The sequence below is a fragment of the Eschrichtius robustus genome, chromosome 3 (genome assembly GCF_028021215.1).
Source record: "Eschrichtius robustus isolate mEscRob2 chromosome 3, mEscRob2.pri, whole genome shotgun sequence".
Taxonomy (NCBI): domain Eukaryota; kingdom Metazoa; phylum Chordata; class Mammalia; order Artiodactyla; family Eschrichtiidae; genus Eschrichtius; species Eschrichtius robustus.
The window spans coordinates 39,195,960-39,212,833 of record NC_090826.1 but is presented as its reverse complement, the minus strand read 5'-3'; the positions used below and the strand labels follow the sequence as shown (position 1 = coordinate 39,212,833).

The 16,874-nt window shown below is 54.9% G+C and overlaps 1 protein-coding gene across 2 annotated transcripts; it reads left to right on the top strand.

Annotated features, from left to right (window-relative positions):
* Nucleotides 1-9,841: 9,841 nt before the first annotated feature.
* Nucleotides 9,842-16,191, top strand: PDZK1IP1 (PDZK1 interacting protein 1). 2 transcript variants are annotated; one of them, XM_068539836.1, is made up of 5 exons: nt 9,842-9,924; nt 10,295-10,358; nt 10,549-10,738; nt 15,088-15,183; nt 15,811-16,191. In XM_068539836.1, the coding sequence occupies exons 2-5, from the start codon at nt 10,327-10,329 to the stop codon at nt 15,817-15,819; spliced, it is 327 nt and encodes a 108-aa protein (XP_068395937.1). In that variant the 5' UTR covers nt 9,842-9,924; nt 10,295-10,326; the 3' UTR covers nt 15,820-16,191. The 2 variants fall into 2 exon arrangements, with proteins under 2 accessions (XP_068395937.1, XP_068395935.1); XM_068539834.1 differs by lacking the exon at nt 9,842-9,924 and adding an exon at nt 13,232-13,340 and having other exon boundaries at nt 10,563-10,738.
* The last annotated feature ends 683 nt before the right edge of the window (nt 16,192-16,874 follow it).

Below are 16,874 nucleotides of genomic sequence, written 5' to 3'. Positions count from 1 at the left end.
GGCCAGGGATGGATTCTTTGGCAAAGAAAGGCTCTGGGTTAACTTTTGGGCTATTTAAGGGCATCAGTAAAAATTTGGAAAAGTAACTTGATTTTGCCTTTTTAATGCACATTTTATTTTATTTTTTTTAAAAGTATTTTTTTTTTTTTTAAACGTTTCTTTAATTTATTTATTTATTTATATTTATTATTTTTGGCTGTGTTGGGTCTTCGTTTCTGTGCGAGGGCTTTCTCCAGTTGCAGCAAGTGGGGGCCACTCTTCATCGTGGTGCGCGGGCCTCTCTCTGTCGCGGCCTCTCTTGTTGTGGAGCACAGGCTCCAGACGCGCAGGCTCAGTAGTTGTGGCTCACGGGCTTAGTTGCTCCGCGGCATGTGGGATCTTCCCAGACCAGGGCTCGAACCCGTGTCCCATGCATTGGCAGGCAGATTCTCAACCACTGCGCCACCAGGGAAGCCCCATTTTATTTTATTTTTAAACTGCAAGGTCTCTCCCCACTGCCCCCTACCCTCCACCCCAAACAAACATTCCTTGTTATAGAAAATCTGGAAAGAACAGAAAGAGAAGAAAAAAAAAAAAAAAAATCACAAACTCAGCCCAGGTCACCAATGAATGCTTTGATGTATTTCCTCCCTTAAACCACCCCCCGCAAAAAAAAACCCATGTTTTTCTTTTCCCAACTGTGAAATTGCAATTGCATTTTGTTTAACTTTTGCGTGCAGCCTTTGAAAGTTATTTTCATATTGAAGGTCAAAGGCTGACCTTTCAGATAAAAGCTCCAAGCCTGAAATGGCCCGATGGTTTGGGTGTGGCTCCTTCTAGACCGAGTTAGAGGTGGTGAACATGTGGCCAGCAGAACATACCCCTCTCCACCCTGCTGGTGCTTCCGTTCTGAAAAAGGAGCGGTTTGGGACAGGGCAGTACAGCTCAAACACTTGACACCTTGTTCAGATCTGGGAGCTCCTAACACTTACCAAGTATCTAAAGCTACAAGGTATTCAGATGCTTTATGCTCCAACCAATCTGGTGCAGCATTACTGGGAGACGAAGGCTCAGAGAAATGAAGAGACTTGTTCAAATCACAAAACTACTGGTGGGTGATCATCTTGACCCTCAGCTCACACTTCCTGGTCCCCAGGGACTAGGCATTGAGTCTCTTCATCCCTCCCCTGCCCCTTGCTGTGCTCTACCTCCTGCTTGCACACCTCTAGTGACGGGGAGCTGAGCACCTTTCAGAGTCATCTCTGCTATCACTAGACTGCTCTTTTAGACAAGCCTTTCTCTCACTGAACCAAACCCAGCCTCTGTGTGTCTCCTCTCATCATCCCCAGCTCGGCGCTCAGAGGGCACAGAGCACAGTTTCGCTCTCTGATCTGGAGACAGAGCCCTCTGAGGCTGCTCCTTTTCAGGCTGAAAGCTCAGCTTCTCCAAATATTTAATAGACCAATGGCAAAATTAGTAACAAGGGAAGAAAACAGCTTCAGTTAGGATGAAATAAAATCAGTTACATGACTCCAAAGGCCCTGAAATGTGAGGCATGCCTGATGCTTGTAGATCGTAAGGTTATAAAGGCCGTATGTGCTGCTTCTTTATCGTCCCTTCAGTTCAGATGGGGACCCACTCTCCATCCATGTAATTAGGGCATTTCTTTTTTAAAAATAATTAATTAATTAATTTGTTCGTTTAATAGATCTTTATTGGAGTATAATTGCTTCACAATACCGTGTTAGTTTCTGTTGCACAACAAAGCGAATCAGCCATATGCATACACATGACCCCATATTAATTAGGGCATTTCTTAAGGCTGGGTCCCAGCCCGATGTCTCATCCTTCCCTATCATGGCCGTATCATCTCTGCCTAAGGCCTCAGCCACCACCCATGAGCTGCTAAATTCTAAGCCTCTAAGTCCAGCTCAGATCTCTCTCAGGAACGCCAGACCGACACCCCTAGCTGCATCCTGAGACGTCCCCCAGGCCCTGCGAACTCAGCCTGTCTGCACTAGAAGCCCAGATATGTTTCATTGCTCATTGCTTGTCTTACCCACTAACATGTGAGTTCCCCCAGGGCAGGGCTGCGTAGCTGTAGTGCCTAGAACAGCGTTTGGCACAGAACAGACACTTTGAACGTTTTGTTAAATGAAGGAATACATGCTCTCTCCTCACTCCTAAACTGCTGCTCTTCTAGTAATCTCTGGTTTAGAAAACAGCACCAACATCCAAGCATTGTCCAAGGTGGGGACACGGGTGCCGCCTTGACTCTTCTCTTTGGAGGCCCTTCCTCCCTGCATCCATGTGGTCACCGCAGCCTGCCAATTGTACCCCTTAAATTGATCTTTGATCCTCCCACTTTTCTCCATGCACTGCTCTAAGCCTTGCCACACCATCTCTCTCCTGGATTCCCACCCCCCTACTCCCCTACCCCCATACACAGCCTGCTTACAGCTTCCTGCCTTATCTAACCCATTCTTCAAGCTGTGGTTGGAGAGATCTTGCTGAAATGCAAGACCGCCTATGGCACTTCCTCGCCTAAAACCCCATAATGGCTCAGTATCCTCTGTAAGGTAAAGACCAAACCTCTTAACAGGTCCTGCAAGGCCCTCAAGACCCCTTTCCCAACTACCCTCTGCTCTCCGGCCAAGCCCATCTCCGATCAGTTCCTCCTGCTGGGGCTCCTTCCCATAGGCTTTTACCCAGCCTGGAAGGGCTCCTCCCTACCACTGCCCAAGCCCAGCACTTCTGATCTTCTCTCCCTGGGACCCAGGGGAGCCTTGCATCGCTGCCCCACATCTCCCAAATGTACATCTCCAGCCTGGACCTTGCCTCTTAACTCCAGATTCACGTACCCGTCTCCAAACCAAACTCACAAATCCTGCCCCTTCTGAGCAAGAATGGCCCGGTGCTCCTGAACCTTCCCTCAGCCTAGTGCGCTGAGCAGACTCAAAACCTTGATGCCATCCTTTTCCCTCACATTCCAAGTCGTGTCACTTTACCCTCAAAAGACACCTAGATTCAGATCGAGTATCCCCAGTTCATGGCTGCTACCTTGACCTAAGCCACTGACATCTCTTTTTTTTTTTTTTTTAATTTTTATTTTATTCATTTTTGGCTGTGTTGGGTCTTCGTTTCTGTGCGAGGGCTTTCTCTAGTTGCGGCGAGTGGGGGCCACTCTTCATCGCGGTGCGTGGGCCTCTCACTGTCGTGGCCTCTCTTGTTGTGGAGCACAGGCTCCAGACGCGCAGGCTCAGTAGTTGTGGCTCACGGGCCTAGTTGCTCCGCGGCATGTGGGATCTTCCCAGACCAGGGCTCGAACCCGTGTCCCCTGCATTGGCAGGCAGACTCTCAACCACTGCGCCACCAGGGAAGCCCCACTGACATCTCTTGCCTGGAGTGTTCAGTAGCCTCCTAACTGGCCTCCCTGCTTCTGGTCCTCTTGCTCCCTGTGGCCTTTTCTCAACACAGCAGCCAGATCACGCCTTCTGTCCTCAGAGTCCTCGAAGAGCTTCTTGTCTCAGTCTGACTAAAAGCCGAAGTCCTTATGGCGCCCACAGGCCCCAGAGGAGTGGCCCCTTGCAGCCTTTCAAACCTCCTCTCCTGCCCTCTCCCTGCACTCACTTCCCTCAGCCACAGTGACACCTCCCTCCGTGCTCCTTCCCAGGGCCTTTGTATGTGCTATTTGCTTTCCTTGCCTGCAATCCTCTCCCCTCTGACAGCTGAATATCTTGTTTCCCCACTTTCAGCTCTCCTCAAATGTCACCTCTAGAGGAGCCTTCCCTGAAGTGTCTGTGTAAAACAGCACAGCCCTCCCTGCCAGGACCGCATCTTCCTGATCTTCCTGATCCTATCTGGTCTTTCCCCTACTGCCATGTGACCTATTTTATCTGTTTATTTGTTTGCTTCCTGGCTAACCTTTCTAGAATATAAGCTCTGTGAGGGCAGGAACTTTGTTTTGTTCACTGCTGTATCCCTGGCATCTCGAAGAGTGCCTGGTCCACAGAAGGCATTCAATAAACATTTGCAGAATGAATGAAGAAGTGAATTTTAGACTTAATACTACCTTTTCTTGATTTCGTAAACTAGAGGGTATACCCATGTATATACTCTTCGTGACCGTCCATCTCCTTTGAAATATTTGGTGCAATGGTAATTAGATAATAGTATAACGTAAGCTCTACCTTGTTCACTCCTGTGTCTCCAGTCCCATGGGAGACAGTACATGTGTGCTGAGTGAATGAATGAAAGCAAGCCGATTGCTGTTTGGGAAACTGACCAACAGGTAGGTGCTTCACAGCGGGACTGGGCTAGACATAGGAATGCTTGGGGTTTAGCCCTATCTTGCCTACTATTGATAACTTACAGTGTGACCTCCAGTTAGTGACTGTCTCTTTCTGGGTCACAATTTCCCCAGCTGAAAAATGAGGCACAAGATCACACTACTCAGGATGAGCCTTTAGGCCAGGAGAGACCGTGATTCTAGAAACCAGCACCCACCATGGGATTCCACTGCTGACCTACAGCCTGGGGCAGGGGAGCAGGGCTGTGCTGGAACCACTGGGCAAAAATTAGGTCTTGGGACCTCTGCTGGCAGGCTGGGTTCTTGGCCCAGGGCCAGCCCTTTAGTTTCTTGGCAGAGTGAGTGGGCAGCAGGAGGTGATTGATCTTCCCCCACTGGGGAGTCCTGGCCATAAATCTCACCAGCCCAGTGGGGTCCCCTAGGACCCAGGAGTCCAGCCAGTACATTCCTTTCTGCTTTCTGCTCCTTGCAGCCCCCCGGGCACTGGGGCCCTCAATGGGCAATCTGACCGTAGCCCCCTGCTCTGAGCCCCAGAAAGCCTCTGTCCAGAGAGTGCCAATCTTTCTCCAGGTCTGACCTTGAGATCACGTGGCTTTGCTTTGAGCAGACCTGCCCCAGGCTCCCTGTGTCAGGGCTTCCTAACTCTTTGTGCCATGGAAACCTTGGGCAGTCTATGGACCCCTTCTCAGAGTAATGCTTTTATTTATTCATTTATTTAGTTTTGAATAGATTTTACTTATTTATTTATTTTTGCCTGCGTTGGGTCTTCGTTGCTGTGCACGGGCTTTCTCTAGTTGCGGTGAGCGTGGGCTACACTTCGTTGTGGTGCACGGGCTTCTCTTTGCAATGGCTTCTCTTGTTGTGGAGCACAGGCTCTCGGTGAGCGGGCTTCAGTAGTTGTGGCGCACGGGCTTAGTTGCTCTGCGGCATGTGGAATCTTCCCAGGGCTCGAACCCGTGTCCCCTGCATTGGCAGGCGGATTCTTTTTTTTTTTTTTTTAATTAATTAATTAATTTTTGGTTGCGTTGGGTCTTTGTTGCTGCATGCGGGCTTTCTCTAGCTGTGGCGAGCAGGGTCCACTCCTCGTTGCGGTGCGTGGGCCTCTCACTACGGTGGCCTCTCTTGTGCAGCACAGGCTCCAGGCGTGTGGGCTCAGTAGTTGTGGCACTCAGGCTCAGTAGTTGTGGTGCATGGGCCTAGTTGCTCCGTGGCATGTGGGATCCTCCCGGACCAGGGCTCGAACCTGTGTCCCCTGCATTGGCAGGCGGACTCTTTTTTTTTTTTTAATTAATTAATTTATTTATTTATTTATTTATTTTTGGCTGCGTTGGGTCTTTGTTGCTGCGCGCAGGCTTTTCTCTTGTTGCGGAGAGCAGGGGCTACACTTCGTTGCGGTGCACGGGCTTCTCATTTCCGTGGCTTCTCTTGTTGCGGAGCACGGGCTCTAGGCATGAGGGCTTCAGTAGCTGTGGCACACGGGCTTAGTTGCTCCGAGGCATATGGGATCTTCCCGGACCAGGGCTTGAACCTGTGTCCCTTGCATTGGCAGGCGGATTCTTAACCACTGCGCCACCAGGGAAGTCCCTGGCAGGTGGATTCTTAACCACTGAGCAACCAGGGGAGCCCAGTAATGTTTTTAAATGCATAAAATAAAATGCGTGGCATTGCAAGGAAACCAATTACATTGAAATACAGTTATTAAAATATTAAAAATACAAGTTTGCAATATAGTAACTATATGTACTTTATGATAAGATCTAGTGGAAATCTAGTCCCAATGACTGTTATATTTCCATAGTGATGAGCAGAAATAATCCATCCAGATATCTGCAACAATTGTATGGTGACAGGTAAAGGTCACAGAGGGACTGTGGTTTGATGCCTTCATTCCTAATGGCAGAATATGGTGAATTTCAGTTAGAGGTTAGTGAGATACAGATGTAATGTTTTTCCCATGCAAGTTCATGAACCCAAGTACTGCCCATGGGCTCTTGTGGAGGGATTGCTAAGTGAAGTGAGCTGGGTGAACCAAATGCTGAGTCTGAGAGGAGAGAGACTCACCCCTAACCAGCCCACTTCCTCAGAACCTGATTAAAATACAAAAATCTACCATAGTCTTTTAACGGAGTCACAGAATGACAGGCTTCCAGAGATGGAAGGGCCAGAACCCCTTCTGTAGTTGCCCTCACTGAGGGACCTGGTTCCCAGCCTTGGCTTGTGCACCTCTAGGGATGGGAACTCATGCTCATCCCGAGCTGGCCAGGTCCAGCTTCTCTGAACAGCCGTGACCCTGTCTCCTCTCACCCAGAGATGAAGCAGATCCACGCTCTGCGCCCACAGCTAGAGGACAAAGAAAGATAAGGCCCTGACTAGAGCTAAAATACCTTACTCATTCAACAATCATTCTCTGAGCTGCTCTCTGCCAGGCCAGAGGCAGGCGCTGGATACGCTGAGACTTACATTTGTTGCACGTGTGCTCAGTACTAGTGTGCTGGGGCTGAGATGGACACGATGCCTTCTCTCCAGGGAGACAGACACTAATGAGTAAACACACATATCAACATGTCATTGCAATTTGTGATAACGGCTGTGAAGAGATGAGCAGGGGACTCACGGAAGGAGTGACTTCAGATGGGGGAGAAGGGAGATCAAAGAAAGCCCTTTGGAGAAAGTGACACCTGATGCAAGACTTGGAGGATTGGTTAGAATCCGCCAGGCAAACAGAGGGGAAGAGCAAGCGTGGTGGAGGCCCTGATGCAGGAGAGAGCTTGGCTGCTGTTAGGAAGTGACAAAGGCCCTGGGGCCAGATGAAGCTGGAGAGGAGGGTAAGGGCGGGTGGTGGGGTCTTCAAGCCGATGCTAAGAAGTCTGCGTATTATCTGAAGAGTAACTGGCAGCCCTGAAGGGATGTAAGTAGGATCTGTTTGAATGAATAAAACGAAGTCTCCAGGAGCTCTCAGGCTTGCAGCAAAGACATTAGCAAGATGAAATATAAGAATGAGTTAACAAACATTTTACTTCTGTGCTCTGAGCCCCAACGAGAATGTGCCTCTGTGCTTTTCCTCAGGCTGAGCTCTCTGCCTGGATGCCTTCCCCCAAGCTGTCTCTCTGCTAGGTCCAACAATTCAGCTAAACTTTTCCTAGCATCAGCCCTGCCAGGACGCCATCCCTAACGAGTTAGCTGTTAGTGCTTCCCTAGAGCATAGCCCTGAGCATGCCAGGTGCGCTGTTCACAGCATCACTGACTGTTTATTTGTCAGCGTCCACCCTCCCTTCCTTCAAACTACCCCTGGAAGGGGTCGGAAGTGGGGGGCTGGAGAGAGGAAGTTGCAGAACCTTCAGCTGCAAACTGGCTCCCCTCTATGCCCTCCCCCAACTAGTCGGGGATCGGGGCTAGACTCTGCCACCTGCTGGCAGCGAGTGGAATGGCAGGCTGGATGGGGCGCGGAGAAAGGGGACTCCTAGAAGCAGTGAGGGCCGCTTTGGCTTTTCTGAAGGGTAATCACACAAGACCTAGCTGTGTGGAGGGCCTAAGGGGGCCTGATGACACGGGGTGGCAGAGCTGGGCTGGGAACAGGAGGGAGGAACTGAGCGTTGATGGAACAGTGGTTCAGAGATGAGGACACAGGGTCCAGCCCTGTGGGGCTGCTGAGGCCTGAGTCCAGATCTTGGACCCAAGCCAGACCAGCAGGGGCTCCAACTTGTTACCATGGGGACCCAGGGCTGTGTCCATATAGCTGGGGAGATGACCGCCCCCCTCAGCTGGATGAGGACACCTAGAGAGAAGGGACCAGCCTCAAAGCCAAGTGTCCACCCACACCCCCCCTTTTCCGGAACAACTTGTTTTGCTCTAAAGCTTGGGACTTTGACCTGGGAGGTGTGTTTTCCTCCTCTTGGTCACCTGATGTCCTTCCTGCTCACCCCCCTCACGCAGGGTCCCCAAAGCATGGCCCAGGGAGTTCCTGTCCTTCCCCAGGTTCTATAGGGAAGGGGGTGGTGCTTGGATGAGAGAGGCAGGCGCTGGGACTTGGGGACTGATGGGAGACGCTGGGCTGCTCTGGGGGGCACTGGCTGGAGGGGGGTCCCTGCCTGTCGTCTCTTCTTGGATCTCACCTTCCACACTTTGTGGGACACCCACTCTCTTGGAGTTTCCCCTCCCGCTCCACACTGACTCCTCTTCCTTTGAAAGACCCTATGCGTTCGGCTGTGTCCCGGTCCCTCACTGCTTCCCTCCTTGCCCTGGCTCTCTCCTTGCCACGTGCACGTGCACACACCCACACAGACACCCCCTGGGGAGACCATGTGCGCCCTGCCTCAGCTACCAACCCCATGCAGGCGTCTCCCAAAATGCGCCTCTCTACTCCAGACCCAGGGATCCCACTGCCTTCTGGATGTTTCCCTCTGGGGCGTCCACAAGCACAGTACATCGAAACCTGTAGCTCATCATCCCGCCCTACCTCCTGAAACTTGGTCTGGCCCCTCCGGAGGCACCACCAAGCCTGCAACTGGGAGTGACCCTCAGCTCCTCCCTGTCCCTCACTCCCCACGCCCAGCCAGTCAGTGTTCTAGTGACCATGTCCCGTCCATTTAATCCTCCTAAATATGGCTCAAGCCCATTCCCTGTGCCCTGCCCTGCTGCATCCCGCGTCCCCAGCTGTTACAGCAGCTTCCCCGTGACCTCCCTTTCTCCGGTCTTTGTGCTCCCCTTTCATTCTCCACGCTGTCCAGAGGTGTTTTCTTGAATGCAAATCTGACCCTGTGACTCCCCTGCTTAGAAGAAGGCGTCAGTGGTTGTTTGTTACATTCAGCCCAGTTCCCTGCATTCTAATCAGTGATTCCCTGGCTGTTCATTAACACACAGGGTGCCTACTCTAGCCAAACTTTGTGCCAGCACACTCTGAAGACACCAAGTTGGGGTAGGACAGACAACAACTGTCTAGGTATAGGAGGCATCACTCACCTCCAAGCCACGTTCCCCTACATCATCTTGAGACCCCATCGTTGCACGGCTGTGTGTGCCACCCATGGTAGTGGGCACACACATACACACACAGGAAGCAGGGACGAGGCGTGATGTCTGGGTGCTACCACTGGCAATCGAAAGGGCCTCCCAGGAGGTCTTGTGAGCAGCCGTCTGGTGGCTTCTGGGCGGGGACGCTGTGGAGGGGCTTCCAGCTCACGCCCTGGCTTCTGGGGACCCTCCACCTCTGAGACTTTGCCCCAGTCTTCTGGCTCCTTCTTTCTTGACATCTGTGGAGCCAAACTCCAGCATCCCTGGCTTCCTGTACTCCTGGGGGAGAGTAGGGGGTGGGGAGAAAGGAAACCCAGTATGGCCCTTGGCCCCGGGGTCTCAACAGGTACTTGGGTCATTCTCAGTTCCTGAGCTGGAGGGTCTCATGGGCTCCATGGGATCTTGGGAGTTGAGGGCCCAGGGGTTCAGGGCCCCAGACTTGGACCTTCCACCTGGGGTGTTGTTCTTTTGTCCTCTAGAGCAGTGCTGTATTCACTTACTTCTTTCCCTGCGATGGGTGGAGAGGGATCAGAAGGTGTGTGCAGAGGCCTCTGACCAAGCCCAGATCCTGTCCCAGCTTCCAGGGACCACCTCTGGGGCCAAGAGGAGGAGCTGAACTGGGTCAGGTCAGCTGGGCTGGGTGGGGAAGCCTGGGACTGGGACCCTCAGGCCCTCTGTTGTGATCCCCATGGGAGAGGATGTATTTAGAGAGTTACTGAGCTGGGCAGGGAGTGCAGGGACAGAAGCCAGGGCTGTGCCCCAGGACTGGGGCTCCAGGGTCTGGCTTGGCTGAGTGGGGGCAGGTGAGGGGAAGGACAGGAAATAGGCGAGGCTCTCGGGGAGGGGGCAGCTTTGACCTTTCCCTAGCCTCCGGGATTTTCCCCGTGTCCCTGAGCCAGCCAGCAAATTTATTAATCCCACCTTCAGCCTTCCCAGAGGCCCCGCCCACTGGGCTCATTCAAGGCAGGAGCAAGAATGTGTCAATCCTTTCCCCAGAGCCCAGCCCCACTGCCAGGAAGGGGGAGCTGATGCAAGACTCCAGGAGGCCTGAGGCTTGGAGGTGAGGCCCCGATTCTCCCCACATCTCCCAGGACCTCAGACCCATGGTCTCTGGAAGATGACCTCAAGAGCCAGCCTGAGTGGGCTGGGATCCAGCCAGGGGAGGCCAGGCCTGGCACATTACCATGGGAGGGAGGGCAGGTTCCCTCCACCTTCCCTCCTCCGTCCTCCCTCTCCTCCTTCCTTATTAGCACCTGTCCTCCAGGGTCAGACGGAGACAAGGCTGATCTCAGCAGACACCGACAGGCCCCACGGCAGCTCCAGGAGCCCAGATTCCAGCGGCCGGAGAGAAGGCCCAGGAGCCGCCTGCAGCCATGTCTGCCCTCGGCCTGGTCATCCTGGGCCTGCTCACGGCAGTGCCACCCGCCAGCGGTCAACAAGGTAGCGCAGGCCTGGGCCAGACTGGGGTGGGGAGAGGGGCTGCAGTACGGAGAGGGCCGGCCTGGGTGCTGGGAGCCCCGGGGTGGAAGGGGTGGCCTTCTGGCCCCTCTCATCACCCTTGGCACCTATACTTTGAAGGGGGAGCAGGGACAGGCTTAGCCAGAGGAACCTCCAAAGGCAGACACAGGCTTCTGTCTGTGACTTGTTTCCCACGACTGAGAAATGGGGGTAGCAGGGGAAATATTGGATCTAGGATCTAGGGTCGGGGAGGGGAGTTGAGACCCACGTTCCAGGAGCAGGAATTGCCCTAGAGGTGGCTGGTTGCTGAGGACAGAGCGTCAGGGGCTATAAGGAGGGTGGGAGTAGTGTGTGAGCCACCCCTCAAAGGCAGGATTGTTTCAGGGGCGGGCAGTGCTGTCAGGCGTTTGCCCATGGCTTTGGCCTAAGTTGTTTCAGCTTCCTACCCAGAAGACAGTGTCCCAGTGTGGCCCCCACCATGTGCCTGAGCTCTTTGTCCAGCTCCGCCTCTGTCTTGCTGTGTGGCCTTGAGCAAATCACTGTCCCTCTCTGAGACTCAGTTTTCTCATCCATAAAATGAGGACAATAAACCTGTCCCACCCACCTCCCTGGGCAGCTACCACTCAGGGGTGGGAAAGGGCTTCACATTGGTAAAGCACCACACCCACCATCCGGTGTCAGCCCTGCGCTGTGAGGCTGCATTTGCAGCCAAAGTCTGGGGACTCTGCAGGTGGGATTTGGGTCCAGAGCGGGTTGGCAGAGATGCTCCCAATGCACCCCTCCTTTGCAGATGCCCTGAGTTCTCATGCATGTCTGCTTCAACTCTGTCTCTCAGGTCTTAGAAGCCCTCTTTGGGAACCGAAGATCAGAGGGGTGGAGTAACTTGTGTGGGTCACATAGCAGAGCAAGAAGGGACAGGGCTCAGATAACCTCTCTCCTGCCCCAGGCTCTGCCCCTTATGCTATATGTTCATCCCAGAGCCACCTGGAAGGAGAAGCAGTGTCCCTGGTGTGTCTGGAAGGAATTGGCTGCAGGGTCTGGAAGAAGCAAGGACAAGCCTCCCAGGGCTTGAGCCCTAACTCCCAGTCCTTGAGTAACCACTGACCTGAGGAGACAATGGGTCTGAACCATTGTTTTTTGGGGAAACAATGAGTCCAAAATACAGCTTTTTGGCAAGTATGGAACTTACAGTAACCATACTGCGTATCTTCTGTTACCCAAGGAGATAAGCAAGGGCTGACCTGGCCGCAGGACAGAGTTCCCAGAGCCCTCCCTCCTTCCCAACACCTGCCAGTCTCAGAGAGCGCTTGGAGAAGAGGCAGGGCCTCCCTGAGCAGGAGAGCTTTCGGGTAGACTCAAGGAAGGACTTCTGAGCGGGAGTGAGGCAGAATGAGATTTTTGATGTTCAGCCTGGGCCCCTCAAGATACAGGATGGCACTAGGGATACAGGTGTTCTGGCCTGGAGGCAGGACTCTTCCAAAGTCTCCTGTTGGCCTCTGTCCCCTCCTGACACCTCTAACTGCTACTGTGTGTCTGTCCTCTGCGGGGCCGGGCCCCGTCGGGCTCATAGAGCACAGTGATATCTGGGGAGAGGAGAGCCCTTTGGGGCTGCCAGTGGCTGAGGGCAGAGACTTCTGGGAAACCTGAGGGTTAGAGGTGGTGTCAAGGGTCAAGGGGCAAAAGGCAGAGAAGGTGCCTGGAAGGGACCTCAAACTGGTCTCTGGCCCAGTCCCTGGGGCACTGAGCCAGAGAAGGCAAAAGGGGCTCAGGTCTGAAGCTCCCCTCCCGGCCCCCAAGACCCAGAGGAGAGCTTGCCCCTCTGTCTTGACTTTCCAAAGACGTTCTGTCCCACCCCTTTCTCTGGGCAGTCCTGGCACCCTGAGCCAAGCAGCCCCGTCCGCCTCGCACTCCCACGCCTACCCAACCCCACAGAAACCTCTGTTACAAAACAGGATCTTCCAGATGCCAGCCTAGTCCTATTAGTTCTGGGCTGCCTCAGCCTGGGAGTGGGGAGGAGGGGAGCCACCCTCACTGGAAAGGCCTAGGCCTTCTGTTCAGGGGGCTGCCCTTTGGTCCCTGGGGCCTAGGCACTCCCTGGGGGCCCTGCACTCGTGACCCACTGCAGCGGGGGAGGGGTGGGGGGGTGGGGAAGGGGGAAGGGGCGGAGGGAGGGGTGGGGGATGGGGTGAGGGGACGCTCTGGGCTGCCTGGACCTCAGATGCTGCTCTCTCAGGCTTGTTCCCTCCTCAGCTCCGTTCCTGCTTCCCAATCCTGTCGTCCTCCAAACCACGGTCCCTTTTATAAGCCCAGTGGTCAGATGGGTCCTCGTTCCCCGGAAGGTCTCCACTGGTCCAGGCAGCAGGCTGGTAGCCTCTAACAGGCCCCAGCCCCGGGGGGCGTGAGACCCCACCTGCACTGGCAGCCCCACTGTGCCCAGCCCGCCGCAGCACCCGCCCCCCACTCCTCCCTTTCCAGGCCTGGGGAAACTGCAGCCCTGGATGCAGGGCCTTATTGCTGTGGCTGTGTTCCTGGTCCTCGTCGCAATCGCCTTTGCTGTCAACCACTTCTGGTGCCAGGAAGAACAGTGAGTGCCGTGCGGGGGCCCTGGGAGCTGGACCGGCGCAAGCCGGGAGGTCCCAGGACCACGGCCACTGCTCTGGTAGCAGTGAGAAGGGCCGCAGAAACCCTGAGCCCATTCTTCTCACTGTGTGGAAGGGGCACTGAGGCCCGAGGTCTCAGGGACCAGAGCTGAGGCTTGCTGGAGCCCAGCCCTGCGAGCGCACTTGCTGCGCTTTGGGGAGCCGTCTTCTCTTCTTGGAGTCTCAGTGTTTCTATCTGTATAGTTGGGACAGTGGCCCTTCTGTGAGGGACGCTGTGAAAACCCCTGGACAGGAATGTTCTGCCCTTCTTCAGGGTCTGCTGCTGTGTCACATGCAGGGGCTGCAGAGGGGCAATGGGACAGACACTACTCTTGTGCTCACAGACTCCCAGACCAGAAGGGAAGGCAAACATGGAAGGGGTGATCTCAGTGTGAGCGCTGAGGCTAAAGGAGCAGGCAGAATGCAGTGTGGGCCTGAGCGGGGGGGCGAGGGTGTGGTCAGAGAAGTCTTCCTACTGCATGTTTATCCTGAAGCCCAGGCAGGAGCCAGTCACAGCACAGAGTGGGGTGGGAGAGCCCTGCCGTTGAGGGAAGAGTCACCGGGGGTCCTGAGTTCGGAGCAGAGCACAAAGGTAGAAGGGGTTGGGCTGAAATCCAGCTCACTCCGCACCTGCTGACTCTGGGGCAAGGCTGCATCTGCCCCCAGCTCTCACACAGGCGACCTGGTGCCTGGGTACCAGCAGCAGCCCTGCAGGACCCACTGAGGGAAGAGAAGCAGCTCATGGATGGAGAGGCTCGAGATAGGTTGGTGAGGTGGGCAGGGCCCAGGCCAAGCAGACCCTTGGGCACCAAAGCCCCGAACTTTGGGCTTCATCCTTAGTGCAATAGGAATCCAGTGCGAGTTTGTAAGCCAGTCTTGGGATGAGATGCGGCCGGAGCAGAATCACTGGCTGCCCTGTGGCGGATGCTATGGGTAGGGCCAGTCTGCAGGTGAGGTGAGCCATGAGGATGAGGTCAGGAGAGGGTCTGAGCTGTGGAGGTGGCAGAGGGGATGGAGAAAGAGGACAGGTCTAAGAGCTTTCTAGGAGGGGGGGGGGGACACTGAGGACAGGAGGGAGGAAGGACAGGGATAACATCCAGGCTTCTGATGGGACCACCCACTGAGACACAGACCACAGGAGGCAGATCTGGGGCAGTTTGGGACATATTACGTCTGAGGTGCCCATGGGATGTCCGAGGAAAGATGAGCAGTGGTTAGGGTCCCTGTAACCCTCATAAGAGTGGTGTTTGGGGAGCTGGGGACAGAGGCCACACTTGAGTAAGAGGCGAGGAGATTTTTGTCGGAAATATTTCTTTTCTCCACTGGCCCCAGCTCTGCCTTCAGTGACTGCCCCTACCGCCTAGGAGAACCTTGTGGAAATCTAGGGCAGACACTGAGTCCTGCTGGGTCTGCCCTGGAACAGAGCTGAGGCCAGAGGAAAACAGCAGAGGGAGGCTAGGAGGTGGCCGGTGCAAGGCCTGGGGGACATCTTTAGTAGATCTCAGGCTGGGACCTGAGGGCCCCACGGTGGAGCAGGGAGAAAGGTGTGCGGCCCCATGGCCAGAATCAGGCTGCTGACAGGGCCCTGCTGGAGAGAGGAGCTTCTGCCCTAGAGCATATAAAACTAGAGGGAGGAGGGGGAACAGAGGGAGAGGGGACCCAGAGAGCCCTAATGATGAGCTCTGTCCCCAGGGAGCCTGTGAACATGGTCCTGACCGTTGGAAACAAAGCAGATGGGATCCTGGTAGGAACGGATGGCAAGTACTCCTCGATGGAGGCCAGTTTCAGGTGAGGTGCTAGTATAGGGCTGACCACCCTGTGCTCCAGGGTGCCCTGGGGACCTCAGGACCAGGTGCTTCTGAAGGGGAGAGGGCTCAGAGGATGGGGGCTCATATGGGGAAGGGCTCAGTGAAGAGAGGGGGTTCCGTGTGGGGAGATGGTGAGCGATGGGGGCTTTGAGAGCACTGCAGGGCTCCATGGGGACATGCAGCCTCAGTTTGGGGAGAGGGTTCAGTAAAGGGATGGGGACTTGGTCGGGGGAGGGGCTCAGGGGGTGGATTGGGACTCGTAGGGGTGCAGTGGGGAAAAGAGGCTCAGTGCGGGGAGGGGACTCTGAAGGGATGAGTTGGGGGACTCAGTGTGTGTGGGGAGGATCTGTAGGGGAGGGAGCTCAGTGGGGAGGTGGGTTCAATGGGGGCCCAGTGGGGGAGGGGCTAGGTGGAAGAGAGAGATGGGGTTCAGGGGTGGTGGTGAGAGGCCTCGGGTGTCAGGTGCCGAAGACCAGATGTGGTCAGGGGAACCCCCTTCTGGGGCTCAGACATTTATTCTGGAAGACACTGCCCTCACAAATGCAGGATGGGGCAGGGAGAAGGCGATGGGACAGAAGGAGCAATGACCCCTGTCATCCTCTTTCAGGTCCAGTGAGCATGAGAATGCCTATGAGAACAACCCGGAGGAGGAGGGCAAGGTCCGCAGCACCCCAATGTGACCCCTGCTTCCTTGTGCCCGATGTCCAGGCCCCTCCTTCTCTATACAGGAATCTGCAGTAAGGGGCTGCCTCCTCCAGCCCTCACACCTGCCCCACCCTCCAGCCAAGCTCGGAGCTCAGACTATGTCCACGTTGGGGCTCAGCCGTGCCTCTGGGGTCCTAGGGGGTCTCCCACCCAATTCAGTTCAGAAGACCCTTCTGAAAAGGACAATCAGCTCAGCACCTCCCATCCTGCCTCACATCTCCCTCCCTCCAACTCTGGAAATGGCTCTAATTTCTGTGAAATACAAACGTTTTGTACTGCTGGGTCTGAGGCTCCCAGGGCTCAGAAATAGCTCCTCAGGCTACCAGCAAGGCCTGATCTTGCTTTCCGAAATCATCTTCCAAAGCCTCTGTCATGGTGATTCTGGAGGATTTCCCAGGAAGCCCTCTCTGGGAGAACCCCTGGGGCCGGGGAGCACACCCCTTACTCCAGGCAGAGACCCTCCTACACGGCCCCCTCTCTTGACCTGCCTTTCACAACTACAATTCTGGGCGATTCTGGGCGATTCACGCAGCACCAACATCCTGACCCCCTGTCTCCATGCTGCCGGGCACTGAAGTGGGCTCACTCATCTCTCGTCCATCCAGCTCTGTCCTCCTGCCCGTAGCCCTTCTGGGCTGGGCTTTGGGCATAGGAAGCCCCAGGAAAGAGTCTTGGGCTAGGACTCAGGAAGGCCAGATTGGAGCCTGCGGTCCTCTGCTGACATGCTGTGTGACTCTGGAGAGTCACTGTCGTCTCTGAGCTCTGCTAACCCTCTGTGGAGGATTTGGCCAGTCCCACCACACAGCTCGGGTAGAATCATCCTCCCTAATGCCACTGACTCCCAGTCCTGGGGGGGCCGGGGCCAAGGAACTGGGCCCCCAGGGGAATGAAGCAGGAGGGAGAGGACACAGGAGGCTTGACTCAGCCGGGCTGGCTGACCCTGGAGGCCCCTCACCTCTGTGACTG